This window comes from Onychostruthus taczanowskii, unplaced genomic scaffold (genome assembly GCF_017590055.1).
Source record: "Onychostruthus taczanowskii isolate IOZ18803 unplaced genomic scaffold, ASM1759005v1 scaffold5, whole genome shotgun sequence".
In the NCBI taxonomy this organism is placed as follows: domain Eukaryota; kingdom Metazoa; phylum Chordata; class Aves; order Passeriformes; family Passeridae; genus Onychostruthus; species Onychostruthus taczanowskii.
The window spans coordinates 7042194-7058065 of NW_024502568.1; the positions used below are offsets into that span (position 1 = coordinate 7042194).

Genomic DNA, 15872 nt, shown 5'->3' on the forward strand with positions numbered 1-15872 from the left:
GTGGGCGCGGCCGCTCGGGGCTCTGTGATTGGCTGGGGGCGGCCACGCGTCGGAGCGCGGGGGCGGTGAGCGGCTCGTGGGCGGGAGAGGGGCCTGGGAGCGCAGGTGGGGCACGTGCGGACGCGGCCGAGCCGAGCCGAGCCGAGCCGAGCCGAGCCGCGCTGCGCTGGAGGTGTGCCGGGGCTGTGCCATGCCGGGCCGAGCCCGGGGTGTGCCGAGCTGTGCTGTGCCTTACAGAGAAGGGCAAGAAAATTGGTGAAGGGTCTGGAGCTCTAGTCTTATGAGGAGTGGCTGAGCGAGCTAGGAGCGTTTAACCTGGAGAAAAGGCTCAGGGAGACCTTATTGCTGTCTACAACTACCTTTGAAATGAGGTTGTAGCTAGGTGGGAGTGGGCCCCTTCTCCCAGGAAACCAGCGATAGGATGAGAGGATATAGCCTGAAGCTGTGCCGGGGGAGGTTCAGGTTGGACATTAGTAAGTGTTTCTATACAGAAGCATGATTAGATATGGGAAAGGACTGCCGAGGGAGATGGTGGAGTCACCATCCCTGGAGGCGTTTAAGGAAAGACTGAACACAGCACTTGGTGCCATGCTGTAGTTGACATGGTGATGTTTGGTCATAGGTTGGGCTCAGATGATCTCAGAAGCATTTTCCCACCTAATTAATTCTGTGATTCTGTGCTGTGCAACCGTGGGCATGTGCTGCAGCAGCCGGGGGAGCATGCAGGGCAATGCCATGGCAGGGCAGAGCAGCGTTGGAGGGATGTGCAGGACGGTGCCGTGAAGGGCACAGCACAGTGTGGGGATGCTGTGCTCTGCACACTCAGGGCTGCAGAGTAGTGTTCCTGTAGGAGCATCTGCAGGGCAGCCTTGTGGAGGGTTGAGCTGGGCCCTACAGTGCTGTGCAGCACCATCCCATGCCGAGGAGGGGGTGTGGGGTGCACAACAAGTGGGGCAACCCCAGGCAAGCAGGGTGATGTGTGAAGGAGTGGCCTGGCTGCAGCGTTCTGCTGACAGCAGGAGTGCAGGGGCCTCCTGGGCTCAGGGCTGCTGAAAGTCCAGTTGTCCTGTTAAATATAAACCTGCCATGGCTCTCACCCAGCTGACTGCTCCTGTGGCCGTGGCAGGCGTGCACTCAATGAGCAAGCAAGGCAGAATCCTACTGAGCAGCCTTTTCCCCTGCCCAGACCTACGCCAAGATGGCCACAGTTTCCCTTAGCTTCAACATCGACTCCCCACGCTGGGACCAGAGCACCTTTGTGGGGCGCCTGAAGCACTTCCTCAACATCACCGACCCTCGGACAGTGCTGGTGCCGGAGGAGGAGCTGGACCAGGCCAAGGCCCTGGTGGAGGGCTGCAGGTGAGAGGCAGGGATACAGACGGGGGAAGTGCCATCCCTGTGTTCATGGCCGTCCCAACCACTGTGCAGTGTTGCAGGGGATGGAGGCAGTCATTCTCAAGCAGGTATGCTGTGATGTAATGTCTGTTGGAGGTAGTTTTGGGGGGGTTTCCCAGGCTTCTCCCAGGAGCCTCAAGCTGTGACATGCATCCTTCTCAGGAGCTGTTTCCTCTGCCTTTCATGTGGTGCCCGGAGCTCTCTGCTTCGGTAGTGCTGGGTGCTGGCGGGTCTGTGCAGCTTCCCCTGATGGGCTTTGGGTTTGCAGGGCCGGGCTGGTGCCACCAGGAAGCAGCCAGGAGCAGCTGCTCTATGCCAAGAAGCTGTACGACTCAGCCTTCCACCCTGACAGCGGTGAGAAGATGAACCTCATTGGGAGAATGTCATTCCAGGTGCCTGGGGGCATGGCCATCACCGGCTTCATGCTCCAGTTCTATCGGTGAGCTCCTGGGTACACCAGGCTGGGGACACAGCCCTGACAGCCCCCAGCCCCTCTCGAGGTCCCTGATGGCCAGAGCACGGCCAGCCTGCCTCCTCTGGGGCTGGGTGCTGCCCAGGGCATGCCCATGGCTGCTGTGCTTGCCTGTGTCCCGTGGTCAAGCCCAGTGTCTCTGGGTGTCCCCAGCACCCAGCCTGTGGTAGAAGCATCACAAATCCCCCTGGCATGGCTGGGAATGGTCTCACCTGACTCTGAGATCAGCTGAGCTCTTCCCATAGCTCCTGTAATGATTAATGCAACCAAATCCTGCTTGGCTGCTGCTCTTGGTCAGTGGCCCATAGCAGTCTTTGGAACTGAGGACCAAATGTGCCCCTAGGCCAGGCTGCTTCAGCATCCCCAGCCCCTGCTGACAGCTCCCTGCATTTCCCTTCTCCACCCCCTGCATTCCAAAGCGTGCTCCCTGTGTCCCTTCCTGCCCCACATCAGTGTCCCTGAGACACCAGTAGAAGACCATACACCCTCATTCCCCAGAGCTGCTTCTGTCTCCGTGTCCCCTCCTTGCTGTCCCCGTTTTGACAAAGGCTTATCTCAGCCCAGCAGAGGATGGCTGCCACCCTGCTAAGAGCTGTCTCCCACCCCTGCCCAAGTGCCTTGCAGGACTGCCCCCCCGCCTTCCTATGCTCCCCAGGGCAACCAGAACTCCTGGGATCATTTCCCAGCTCTGCCACTGGCTTGCCACTTTGCCACAGTTCCTCAGTTTCCCTTTGGAGACGCCATGATGAGTGGATTGCAGGCATCTTTGCTGCCTCCCTGCCAAGCCTGGCCACAGGCACAGGCCAGGTGTCCCAGACAGCCCTCGGGTGCTCTCCCATCCCTTCCCTCCACAGGACAGTGCCTGCTGTGGTTTTCTGGCAGTGGGTGAACCAGTCCTTCAATGCCTTTGTCAACTACACCAACCGCAACGCTGCCTCCCCCATCTCTCTGAGGTGAGTGGGCCCCACAGGATGGAGTGTGTGCATTTGATGCACCCCTGGATGCCCTGTAAAGACCCTCTACGCCATCCATGCCTTGGGCACAGAAGGAACAGGGCTGAGTCGGAGTTGGTGATTCTGTTGTCTTCCTTCTTTGAAATCTCTGTCCAGGCAAATCGGGGTGGCTTATGTCACGGCTACCAGTGCGGCCCTGGCCACCGCAGTGGGACTCAACCTCTACACCAAGGTATGCCAGGCTAGGGCCAGGTGGGGCAGCTGGGCACATCCTGCTCTCCCGTGCTGATGCCAACCTGTTTCCTGCAGCGAGCTCCCCCCTTGCTGGCCCGTTGGGTCCCCTTTGCAGCTGTGGCTGCTGCCAACTGTGTCAATATCCCCATGATGCGGCAACAGTAAGTGTCACATGTGGCTGGGGTGCTTGAGGGACCCAGCTCACTCCAAAGGCAAGCTGCTGGCAGCCAGGCTCCTGGGCTGCCTGGCCTCCCTGCCTTGGACTCCCCTCCTGGGAGCTGGAGAGAGGTGAACTGGGGTCTGTGCATTTGCAGTGCTGAGTCTGTGGTGGAGGGTGCTGGGTGGGATGGCTCAGCCTCCACCTAGAGCAGGAGGGGGATTTTCGGCTGATGATAGCTGCTCTGGAATCTGTGCTGGAAGATCCCTGACACCCAAAGATCTCCTGTATGTCGTGAGAGAACACCAGTCCATGATATCTTGATGCTCTCCCCAGTTGTGGTCCTTGTGGTGACCTGTGTCTGCTGCTTGGGGTTCCCCACAAGTCACTGCACAAGGAGCTCGGGTACCATGTGAGGGACTGTGCCCTGGCTCAGCTGTGTATCCAGGCAGTGTCTGTCCCTAGCACGGCCACATCCTGTGCCCTGGCTCAGCTGTGTATCCAGGCAGTGTCTGTCCCTAGCACGGCCACATCCTGTGCCCTGGCTCAGCTGTGTATCCAGGCAGTGTCTGTCCCTAGCACGGCCACATCCTGTGCCCTGGCTCAGCTGTGTATCCAGGCAGTGTCTGTCCCTAGCACGGCCAGGCCCTGCTCGCAGCTGCCCTGAAGATGGCAGCATCGGCTGGGCTGGGGACCGTGTGCCCCGGGGTGCTGGAGCCCCGTGCCCTGGGGGCATTCGGGGCTGCTGTGTATAGAGGACTCCCCTGGCACCCCTCATCCCGCTGCTGTGTCTTTATGCTTTCCTGGCCATCCTATCCTCCACTCACGGCTGCCTGTCCCCTTCAGGGAGATCATCAATGGGATCACTGTGACAGATGAGAACAACAACGAGCTCGGCCGCTCCAGGGTGAGTCTGGCGATGGGGGTACGGGTTGGGGCACGGCGCTGCCAGGGCTCACCTGCTGATTTTGCTTGCAGAGGGCAGCAGTGAAGGGCATCGCACAGGTTGTGGTCTCCAGGATCACCATGGCAGCACCGGGCATGAGTGAGTGCGGGGCAGGACGGCGTGCAGCTGAACTGGCGACTCTCCAGGACCCACCACCGTGCCCTCCCCTGCTTCACTTTCCCTCATGAAAAAGAGGGAGGGTGGCCCTGCATCCCAGATGGCATTTGCTCTCCTCATCCAGCCATTCCCATCAGACATCCCCAAGTCCCCAGCCCCCTCCATGCCAAACCACAGCCCAGGGAACAGGGAATGCTCCTATGGCAGTTTGGCCTCACAAGGATGCATCTCATGCTCTCTGGCCCTAGCCTCTCACCCTGCACCCTGGCACCCCCTCTGCTCCTGCGACCCTTGACATGCTGCAAGCCCAGAAGGAAGGACAGGAGCATGAGGAGCACAGACCATGCTGCCTGAGTTACGGATGTGTGGGGGTCTTGTGTCAGGTCCTTGCTGTCAGCAAACACCCAGTAGCCCCCAGCATAACTAGCTGCTTCCATGGCCTCCTGGTGGATGGTCCTGCTGGGACAGCCCTGCAGGCTGGCTAGCAGGATAGCTGTTCTGGGATCTGGGCTGACCTTTGCTTTCTGTGCCTAGTTATTCTGCCCATCATCATGGAGCGGCTGGAGAAATTCACCTTCATGCAGGTGAGTGCATGTTTCTCCTGCCAGTGGGCTCTGTAGTGCTCCAGCCCAGCTTCCCTGCTGCTGATATGCTGGGGATCAAATGGGGATTTGCAGAGCCTGGCTTGCTTTGTTCCCTACTTCAGTCATTGATACACCAATGGCCTCTCAAGTGACATTGGGGAGGCTGTGGGAGAGTGGCAGGGTTTGGTGCACATCAGAGGTGTTGGGCATTCAGCACTGTTTAGGGGAGAAGTCTGTCTATCCTGTGAGTAGGCCTTGTGGTGATACCAGGGACTCAATCCTGGCTCTTCTCTTGCAGCGGATCCGGGTTCTCCATGGGCCTCTGCAGGTGCTGCTCTGCGGGGGCTTGTAAGTATCTCACTGTTCAATCACCTGTGAGTGCCTGGAGTATGGCTCCAAGAGATGCTTGAAAAATTACTTCTTTCCCAGAAGAGATTGGAAAACTGCTTACCTTTCTGCTTGGGCTTTCCCCAGTTATTGGGAGTCATGGGGTGTGAGCAGCACTTCTTGGGCTGCTGAAATCCCTGTGGCTGGAGGGCAAACAGGCTGGGATGCCCAAGACTAATGCTCTGCTCTTCTCTGTCCCACAGCCTCCTGTTCATGGTGCCAGCAGCCTGTGCCCTCTTCCCCCAGCGATGGTACCTCTTCCACTGCTTATCCCTCCTGCATGGGATCTCGGGAGCCTTCCTCCTTCCCTAGTTCCTCTCTGCCCATCCCAGGAGAAGCATGATAGGCACCCACCCTTCAAACTAAGGCAGTGCCTGCCTGTACACACTGCTACCCAGGGCAGCAGGAAAAATGTGCCTCCCCTGCTCTGTGAGCTCTGTGCTGGGAGCAACAGGACACCCAGCTCCGTGGGCAGCTCTCTGCCTTCCAGCACTGGGAGGGAGGGGTGGTGGGTCTTGCCATGAGCCTGCAAGATCCCAGGGACTGCAGAGGCCTCAAATGGCAATGGAAAGGGAGGGTGGTTTGACTAGTGGTTAGGGAGGAGGATCATGGCTCTCAGTCTGTATCTCCCTTTCCACAGCTCCCTTGCACTGGCTGACCTTGAGGTGGAGCTGCGTGACAGTATCATGGCCAAGCACGGGGACAAAGTGCCATATGTCTATTTTAACAAAGGACTGTGAATGGAGACTACCTCAGGAGCCATCACACCCCTCTGGCCTTCTGCCACCACCATTCCCACATTCCCTGAGCAGGGTCAGAGGCACAGTCCAGCCCAGCTCCCCACCCCAGCACCTTCTCTGCAGCCTTCTTCCACTGTAGAATCAGGATCTGACTCTGTGTGTCCAGCTTGCAGCACTTTGGCTTGTCCTGACCCATGCCCATCTGCTGCTGGCCATGTCTCAGCCTTTCCATGTCCCTCTTGCCCTGAGGGATGCCTGCGCTTCCTGTGCCTTCCTTTGGCCCAGCCTGTCTGGGCCTCACTGGGTTTGGCCCCAAGAGGCATGAGGCTCTCTCCCTTGGGGCTCAGAGCACAGTTCTACCTCCAGAAGCAGATATCCTGCCACTGTACCAGCAACCAAAGCACATTCCTGCCTTAAACTACCACAGTAGCTTCTTCCCAAGAGATGGATCATGTCTTGGCAGGTGTGAAGGGACCTGTTCTCTCTGCACCATGAGAGTGACCATACCAAAGTCCAGAGACCAATGCTTGGACTATGCATTCCTTGCTCTCAGGTTCAGGTTCTATTCACTCTGTGTTTGCCACAAGCCAGGAAAGAAATAGCTAATTGTTTTTAGCTCTATTTTTTCATTCCTCGGAGCACTGTCACCCTTGTCCTACATCTCTCATCCCCACAATGAAACCATGAAACTGCAGCTTTAGGGGACAATTGTCTCTGTGCCCCCTTTGACATGGGGAAGAAGACACAGAAATCACACAATTGTTAGGGTTGGAAAAACCTCTGGAGGTAATCTAGTCCAGCCCCCCTGCTGAGGCAGGGACAGTGGAGCAGGTTACACAGGAATGTATCCAGGTGAGTTTTGAGTATTTCCAGAGAGGGAGACTCCACAACCTGCCTGGGCAGCTTGTGCCAGTGCTTTGCCATCCTCAGTGTAAAGAATGTCTTCCTCATGTTGAGGTGGAACTTCTTGTGGTTTATGGCCATTTCTTGTCCTGTTGCTGGGCACCACTGAACAGAGCCTGGCACCATGCCCTTGGCACCTGCCTTTGAGACATTTATATGCATTGATGAGATCCCTCTCAGTCTTCTCTTTTTCCAGACTGAACAGACCTGGCTCTCACAGTCTCTCCTCATAAGAGATGCTCCAAATCCCTCATCATCTTTGTGACCCTCCACTGAACACTCTCCAGTAGATTCTGTCTTTCTTGTCGCAGAGCTGTCAAGGCATTCACTCAGGCTCTGAATTCACTCAGTGCTGATGCACTGCAAACAGCAGAGGAAGGTTGAAAAATAAATGCGGAGCTTTTTAAAAACCAGCTGTGGGTTGTGCTTCTGGCTGATCTCTGTTTCTGGTTCTCTGGGCTGGGCTGGTACGTGGATCTCATGCTTGCCTTGGAAGGGAAAAGTGTGGGCTTTGTGACCGACCAAGCATCAGGGTGAGGGTGAGCAAAAGGGCCAGGAGAAGGAGGAGGAGGAGTGTAGGGGATGGCATGAGCTCTGAACCCTTGGGCATTCAATGGCAGCCTTTCCCAAGAGGTCCTTGGGGCTGCAAAGTCCAATGGTAAGTGACAAAGGTGATTGTGCTGTGCTCACAGTGACAGTCATCCTCTTCCGAGGCCTGGGAGGATGACACTGGGTGACCCTTCCTACACCTATGGGTGCTGTTTATCTTCATGGCCAGGCAGAGTTTCAAGATGCTATCTTGGGTCTGCCATGAGGCTGCTCCCACACCAAAGGAGAGCAACTTGAGTGTGCTGCAGCCTAGTTTGGGGGAGAAAGGAGCCCAAGTCCTGCACTAAAGCCCCTGCTTTCAATCAGCTGCATCCAAGCTCTCTGTTTGCTGATGAACATCCCTTGGTGGGACAAGTGTGTTTCTAACAAAGCCATATGATGTGGCTGCTCCGAGAGTCCCATGGCCCAGTGGATGATCCGTGCTCCTCCCTCCAGTCAGGTATACGTGTCAGATCTCTAGGGCAGCAGCATTCCCACATCAGCCACGTGCCTGAGTAGAGACACATTACCCATTCTGCTCCTTCAGAGAGAGCAGCCAAACCCAAAAGATGCTTCTTGAAGTGCCAAGCTGTATGCACAGCAGGTGTGCTTCTGCCAAAGCTGCAACAGGCAAAGGATAACGTCTCCAACCACATGTAGCTACTGCTAGAAAGCTGTAGAAGAGCTCTGAAATAATTAACAGCAGAGCAGAAAGTAGGAAAACATGTTCAAACTTGTATATCAGTTCCATGGGCATTATTAGATCTCTTGTTAAAGCACAATTAAAGTAATAGATAAGCACATGAAATAGATAAGCACATGTCACTCCTGTTGGGAGTGGAGAGGAGCTACAGGGAGACTGCCCTCTGCTTTTTTTAAGCTCCTTAGCTCACACTGCTCTTGTCCTACACCTAAAACAGCTGTGAGGATTTTCAGAAAAGTACCTGTAGCAGTCTTTTGGGTCCAAGGTGCCTCTGGCATGCTTGGGAGCATGGTGATGTTTGTAAAATGATGTGCTGTAGCACCCAAAAACTGCCTTTTTCCTGTGCTTGCTGTTCACCCCTCCTGCCTTGGCAGTCTGGAGGGGTCCTGGCAGGGCAGAGAGCTCCGTGGGCAGTGATTCTAGGACAGCAGCCACACAAAGCCAGACTTGGGACCATGGCAGCAAAGCCTCAGCTGTTTGGCCACTCTTTTTTCCTGCCCTCAGCCATACTAGAGGGGCAGTGGAGCACAGAGACCCCCTGAAGTGCTATTGCCATCTCGCATCAGCTCTTCCCCTGCCCTGGGGAGCGGGACGTGGTGCAGTTTATTGCTTATGGACAGAGTAAGAGGTTTGCTCTGGGCTTATAGAATTGGCAAGCCATGCTCAAGACAGAGCTTCCCTCCAGCCTCCCTGAGCTTATAGCAGTGGATTCCCTCTTCAGATCAACATGGATTTATGCCAGCTGACAGTTCAGCTCAGCAGGGTTTCTAGGTTTCTAGGTTGTAGCTGGAATCTCCCCCCGAGGATTCAAGTCATCTCAACAGCTCACATCACTGTGGACATTGTCACTGCAGCCAGTGCCTGCCAGCCCTCCCCAAAACCACAGTAAGTCCGCAGCCTGCCTGGCCTCACTGGGGAGCAGAGGAGTTGCTGCCAAGCTGTGGCCAGCCTGGCCTCCATTTCCCATTTGAACAGGAAGGAAACCTCATTGCAAAGAGTCAGAGCCAGAAGAATCCCTGCTTGGGAAGAGCAGCAAGTGCTAATTGCTCTCCAACAATGAGTCACACCTGATCTGGGCTTGTCCTGTGCTCCTGTGAACTCCATGCCTTCTCCCTGCTGTGCCTCTAATTTCAGGGCTAGCTGGGAACAGGAACAAAGCTCCTTCAATAACTGTGTGTGGCGGAAATGTCAGTGTTCCAGCATGTTTACAACCTCTCTTCAAATGGTAACCACACCAAAGATGTCCCGTTGGTCTGCAGCAGAGCCTGAGCAGGGCTGGGGAGGCTGCTGGGCTCCCTCAAGCACTGGCAGTCCCAGTGGGAGGGCTTGGCCAGGCCGCTGGAGGCCGGGATCTGGCTGCCAGGGGAAGAGGAGCGAGCACGGTGAAGGTGTGATGGGTGAACGCCTGCTGGCCCATGCCAGCAGCAGGCGGGTGAGCTGATCTGGACAGAAAAAAGCCAGGGCAGGAGATAAGTTGCTAAATCAATTATTTTTTCGGGCCTTTCTTAACGTGTTATCTGAGCATCTGATGATGAGCATCATCATGCCAATCCGGCATGGAGGGTGTCTGCTACGCTGGGAGTGGCAGTGCAGAAACCCTGTGACACTGCCCCAGGAACACGGGCTGTCTCTGCCGAGCTCTGAATCAATGCCAAGTGCTGGTGCCCTCACTCCGGCTGGGAGTGTGCACGATCACTGTGTGGAGACATGCTGGGACACAGCCACAGGGGAGATCCTCTTCTCCATGCTGCTTGTATCTGCCAGTGGTGCTGGCACCAACAGACTGCTACCCACTGAGCCCAGTGCCATGCCGCTGCTGCCATCCCAGCACCCTCTCCATGCCGCACTTCCCGGTGCGGTGCCCCAGCTCCGGGCGGGCTCTGGGGGTTTGGGACAATGTGAGCGCATTGGGGAGGAGGCTGAGCAAGGCTCATACTGAGCACGAGTGACCAGCTGAATGGAGGAAGAGTGCCTGGCGGCCACAGGGAGGCTGTGGGTCTGTCTGTGTCTGTCTGTATGTCTGTGCGTCAGTGTGTGCGCGAGCAGCCCCCGCACCCCTCTCCAGCCAGTTCCGCCACTCACACCATGGCGGCCCGAGTAGGCCCGCAGGCTCCCTCCCTCTGTGCCACACTCAAGATGGCAGCTCCCTGCGCGCAGACCCCGCCTCTCCCGGTTTTGCCGTAAACGACATCGCGCTGAATCAATGGCAAGCGGAAAGCTGCGCCGGCCGCCCAATAGAGGAGTGCCGAGGGCGGGTCCGGGTGCGGGGTGCCCCTGGGCTCCCGTCCCGGGCCGCAGTCGGGCCGGGGAGGCGGGAGCGGGGGGTGGGGGGGATGGCGAGGAGGCTCCGCGCCGCCATGGCCCTGCTGCTGCTCCAGGCCCTGCCCGAGGGGCTGCCCGCCGGCGCGGAGCCCGCCCAGGTAGGGGGGAGCCGCTCGGAGGGGTCTGGGGTCGCGCCGTGCCGTGCCGGGGGCTGCGTCCCTGGGAAAAGGGGCGGCTGTGAGTGCGGGGGGCTGCGCCGGCCCTTGGGGCAGGGGCTGCGGCGGAGCCGGCCGGGTGTGCATGAGGTGCCAGGGGGAAGAGGCTTTGGGGAGCCCCGTGACTTGAGTGAAGCTGGAGGAGATGCAGAGCCCTGGCTTTGGGGGTTCCTGTGTAATGCGGAGATGGAGAGGTGGTGTAGGGATCCAGGCACGGGTGGCAGTGCCGCTCGCAGGGGCTTTGTGCGGCACAGTGGCTGCAGGGCGAAGGGGAAAGTGTTTGACTGGACACCGAGGGAAAGGTGCTGTAGTGAGCGCAGGAGGCTGGAGCTGGCAGGTGCGCAGGGGCCTGCGGGTGGAGGTGCAGGTGTCTTTTGGAGGTGGTGACAGGGAGCAAGGTGACCTGTGAGGGGACGGGGCTGAAGGAGGTTTGGAGTGAGCTGGAGGGTGGCAGTGGGGCAGAAGATGTGGGTCAGCAGGAAAGTGGGACTTGTGTGGTGCTGGCCAGGACAGGTGAGCTGCTCTTCCCGCAGCAGGAGCGGTGGAGAAGGAGCTTCGGCGCAAACCTGTGGGCACTGGGAGGGAAGAGGGAGCGTGTTCCAGCTGGGATGAGGGGAACCAGGCCTTGTCTTTGTAGGCTCTGACCACTTGGCTACTACTTTTGTCATGCCTGGGAAGGGTTTTAACGAAGTTGGCTCCCTCTTTTTCATCTCTTTACTCTGTCTCCTGTCTATGCTACAATATGTACTGTTCACATCTCCAGTGGTGGTCTTGAGTCCAGCAGTGTAGACACGTGTAACTTCTCCCACCTTGATGTGTATGTTCAGTGACGCTCAGTGAGGACTGCGCTCAGCCAAGCAACCTGTGCACGACCTGGATCTTATGGTTCATGGAGTCATTATGTCTTTTTCACCCCATGGAGAGCATGGATGGAATATGATGACTTCTGGTTTGATATGGTGTATTCTGTATAAAGTACAAATTGCAGTTTGCATTTGTTGAAGGTCAGAGATAGTGAGATGCTGATCTGTGACTGTAGGTCACAGGTGTCATGGGGTGCATTGTGCTTAATGTCAAAGGGATGCAGATGGATGTGTCCTTCTGGAAGGCAGCCACTAAAATACTTCTCAGTACTTCTGCAGGAGGAGGAGGTGAGGAGTTTGTTGACGATTACAGATGTTACACCTCTTTTGAATTCTGTTCTTCTTTTCAAGGTGTTGAGAGCACCAGATCTTCTTTAAAAGCTGTGTAATTCACTGTTGGTAGAGCCATCCCAAATCTACTTCACCACACTGAGGCTAAGGCTTGGCTGGTCCTGCTCTAGGGAGCCATATGCAGGATTGTGTTGAACTGTGTGTTTTCCACATTGTCTCAACTGCTTTTAATAGATGGAAGTCCTGGTGCTTGCTCCATTTCACCTGCAGGCTGAGGTACCTAAACTAAACATAAACAAGCACATCTCAGAGCCATTTTGCTCTCTGGTCGTTGTGGTACCCAGCTGTGAACAGTGGTTAGGTGGTAGGATTATCTTTATGGTAGCTGTGAGTCTCTACAACCCTATACATGCTCATAAAAATGTCATACCTGCTTTGCAGACTGTGCAAGATGCTCCCTGCCTCAGACAGTTTATACATTAGTTAAACAAATAGGAAGTAGAAAAGAAGGAAAGAAAAAAGGAAGAGGGCATGGAAGCAATTGTACATCTGGATTGCATGTGGAATAGTGGCGTTTGTGACTTGTAGATATACTCTCTAGTCAGTGCACCAGAAATAATCCTAAAATAATGTCTTGAGTGGTACAATACATGAGAGTGGGGGAGAACAGGTTTGGCTGCCTACGTTTCCTTTAACAGCACTTGGATAGGGATGCATCTTTTACTCATTTCCTTTCCATAGTCTGTCTATATAAAACTCCCGCAGCTTTTTTTAGATCTTAAATGTATACTCTGTCTGTCAAAAGGCTGGTATTATCTCACTGCACACTAGAGATTGACAGCTGCCCACTCAAAAACCAGCATGGTAATGTAGGAGAAATGAGCATGTAACAAAACTTCATCTGCTTTAGTGTTGCCTTAGAGCCTGATTTCATCAGAGCGAGCCAGTGAGTTCATAGAGAAGACCTGCAGCGGGGCAGTGCTGGACTTGGAACATCTCTGCACCAAAGGTTCCTGTGTTTCTACCTGAAACCCTGACAGCATTTGTCTCTTGTCCTCTCCAGAGTGCTGTTGCCCTTGCTGCCTCTGGTGACTGCTGCCTGCTTCCATATACCTTGCAGACATTTGCTGTGTCCTGATTGCTTCTGCTGTCAGGGAGAGCTCCTTGCTCAGGGTCTGTGCCCCCTCAACTGGAAGAACTGTACCACAGACCCGGTGGTCTAAGGCTGGGCTGCAAGAAATGTGTCCTTTAAATAATTCAGGAGGTGGAGCTGTACAGCCTAGCACTGAACAAACATTCAGGAGAACACACTGTGCTCTGCAGGAGTGTCTGATTTTTCAGGTTAAAAAAAGTCCAGGCTGCCCAGGATCATCAAAGACCTTTCTTTTAACTAAGGTGGATTGCAGAGAAAATGATGAGCTATTTATATAATCTTCTATCCCAAGTCCAGGTTTATCTGTCTCTATGACTATTCATTGCAGTTTTACTTGTAATCAGAACACAAAACTTTAACTCAAGTGGAAGCATTTATTAGTAGATTACAGGCACAAGTATTCCAATTATGTTGTAATAAAATCAGGATAAACATGACAGGAAGAAGAAGTCTAGCCATGTTCAATAGCAGCTGTAGAAGGAGAGTCTTAGCAGCACACCTTAGCTATGTGCTCCTTCTCAGTTTATGGCAGAAGGAAATAAGAAATTAATATATTTCAAAATGAACTGGATAAAATTCGTAATGAAAAACCTCAAACATTATTAATTTTTCTATCGTAGTTTGTCTCTACAGGGCAGAATAAAGGTTATTTGACCATCTCAGCTGTCTGTCTGCTTCCCATGCCTGCAACTTAATTATCACATAGTTTTCTCAACTGTTGTTGTCTTTAAAAACAAGAGATTTAAGTGAACGTTAACTATGTGGCAAGTCTGTAGAATCTGTCTTTCTCTAATAAGGTGGTTTTGAGCCAAAATCTGGCAGAAGCATCTTGGTAAAGACCAATTTAATCCCAAGTTAAAGAGTTTGCTTGAAGTACTGTGACTTGAGGCATGATTCATAATATGTGACAAAGAGGACAGATCCTTGCTTTAAGGAACAACTCAGCTGTGACTGTCACTGTGGCTAACACCTCTGTAACACAGAGTTTCTGTCCAAGGCTGTGACCACAGCTCTGACTGCACCAATGTGGAGTTACCATGCTTCATCCAAGGCTTTGGCTGGATTCATGGCCTTTCAGAGCACCACTTCAGGTAGTCTGTGAACTGGACAGCAAAGTTTCAATTCTCATGCAACAGGCTCCTCATCTGTAAGTTTAAAACAACGTTTTTGATTAAGGTAAAGGTAATTAGTTACAACTGCACTTCTGTGTCTCCTGAAAGGCATCATGTTCCTTCAGGAGGAGAGCTGCTTGTGTAACCATAGAGGATGTATTTTGTCTGCCATATCTTTGTCTGAGACTCTTGGTTTTTTGGCTTGCTAATATCCACAATTTTGGCAGGAGGCAGCAGAGATCAAAGTACGTGATGCACTTGCTCAGAACAGGAACCTCTAAATAACTGCAGGCTGGGTTAAGGACTGCTCTTTCTGTGATGATTATACCACCGGGAACTCGGGTGTCTCACCTGTATAGCACGCTTTTCTGCTGATTAAATTTTGGTTGTGAGTTGCACTCATAATTACACAAAATTCTGTAAGACTTTCAACTTGCATCTCTGCAGCTGGGCAGCAGATGGAAAGCCAGGTCTGAAAATATCCAGTGAACCCTGGAGAGGAGAGTGGCAGATTTCTTCATAGAAGTCAAGGCATCTCTGTGACTGGGACCTGTCATTGCCTTTCTGAGAATTTCCCTGCCACCCTGCAAATATTAGTTAACAAAAATATAGCTGGCACCTGTTTTAAGAATGAACTTGGGCAACTGTTGCAGAGTTGTGTGTGAGAAGGGAAGTTGGAAGGTTTCATCTGCCAGAGGTGTTTTGCTATGGTTGGGGATTTTTCCATCCTCCCAGCCTTTTGGGCCAGGTCAGCCACATCTGGCTAGTGGGAGCATCCAGTACTGAGTGTCCCTGAGCAGTGGCCCTGCTGTATGAGGTGCTGCTCTACAGCAGGGATCCTGCCCAAAGTGGTGATCTGCCATGGGCAGGGAGGCAGAGCATGGATGCACTCAGTGTTTGGCCACGTAGTTATTCAGACCTGGCTAAAACACCCACTGAACCCTCACTTTCATTCCCAGAAGTGCTGCTCCTCTAAGCATCTTCAACAGCTGCTTTTCTGCTGGCAAAAATGGAAGCTGCTCTTTTACATGGCTCTGTCAGCCTGTATTAATGTGGTGTTACGTTGATGTTCACCTTTGTCTTTCTGTAGTATTAGAAAGGTGCTAATGTTGGTAATAGTTTGTGTTTCTTTATGATCCTCCATCTGGCCATCTTCTGAGGTAATGGGCAATATATTTAGTAAATGCAAACTGCCCACCTTTTCTTTTTGCCTTTTTTTTTCCCTTTAAGTCACATCAGGAGGATTGGCAGGATTGAACAGACTTTTGCTTGTGGCAAAAAGCTATCGCTGGGCTAATGATCCTGTGGCCTACTTCTCCATGCAGTGCTGTCAGTGATGTGCCCTGTGGTTGTGGCTGTGCCTATGCAAAGGTCTCCTTGTCAGGCATGTCCAGCAGTTTCAGTAACGCCGAGCTGCACGTGGCCTTTTGTTCTGTCTCCTGACAACATGTGCTTGCTACCAGGTTTGGGATATTCCTCTGATCTGAGCTGCCCTGCTTTACAGGGTAAGCATTTGCACTTTCTGGTTAGCTGTGTAGGAATCCTCTGAGCTTATTAATGCATATAACCAATGACTTTATGTCTCTTACACAGTCCTTCCTTGCATTTGTTTCAGAATGAAACAAATGAATCCAAGACAAGCAGGCAAGCTGTGTTGCTGGGGAAAGGAGTCAGCATGTCAGAGATCTTAAAAGCTGTCTCTGAGGCAGGGCTGGTGACAGTCCTGGAAGGGCCATTAGTCATGGCAAGGCATAGATGCTCATTGCACGTTGCAGGAAAGTCTGATTATGCCAGGTT

At 53.6% G+C, this 15872-nt stretch overlaps 2 protein-coding genes across 5 annotated transcripts in view; both read left to right on the forward strand.

Annotated features, from left to right (window-relative positions):
* Positions 1-3: 3 nt before the first annotated feature.
* SFXN2 (sideroflexin 2) lies at positions 4-7278 on the forward strand. 3 transcript variants are annotated; one of them, XM_041415566.1, is made up of 12 exons: positions 4-65; positions 1187-1359; positions 1664-1834; positions 2722-2820; positions 2977-3052; positions 3130-3215; positions 4058-4118; positions 4190-4256; positions 4809-4858; positions 5157-5206; positions 5449-5496; positions 5886-7278. In XM_041415566.1, exons 2-12 carry the CDS (start codon positions 1199-1201, stop codon positions 5983-5985), a joined length of 969 nt encoding a protein of 322 aa, XP_041271500.1. In that variant the 5' UTR covers positions 4-65; positions 1187-1198; the 3' UTR covers positions 5986-7278. The 3 variants fall into 3 exon arrangements, with proteins under 3 accessions (XP_041271500.1, XP_041271501.1, XP_041271499.1); XM_041415567.1 differs by lacking the exon at positions 4-65 and adding an exon at positions 71-105; XM_041415565.1 differs by lacking the exon at positions 4-65 and adding an exon at positions 126-172.
* A 3104-nt stretch (positions 7279-10382) lies between these two features.
* WBP1L (WW domain binding protein 1 like) overlaps positions 10383-15872 on the forward strand; it is a 59476-nt gene continuing 53986 nt past the window's right edge. The window contains exon 1 of one of the 2 annotated variants that reach the window (XM_041415377.1): positions 10383-10599. In XM_041415377.1, coding sequence (XP_041271311.1) covers positions 10383-10599 — 217 coding nt within the window. The remainder of the gene's footprint in view (positions 10600-15872) is intronic. The other variant, XM_041415378.1, reaches the window with a different exon arrangement.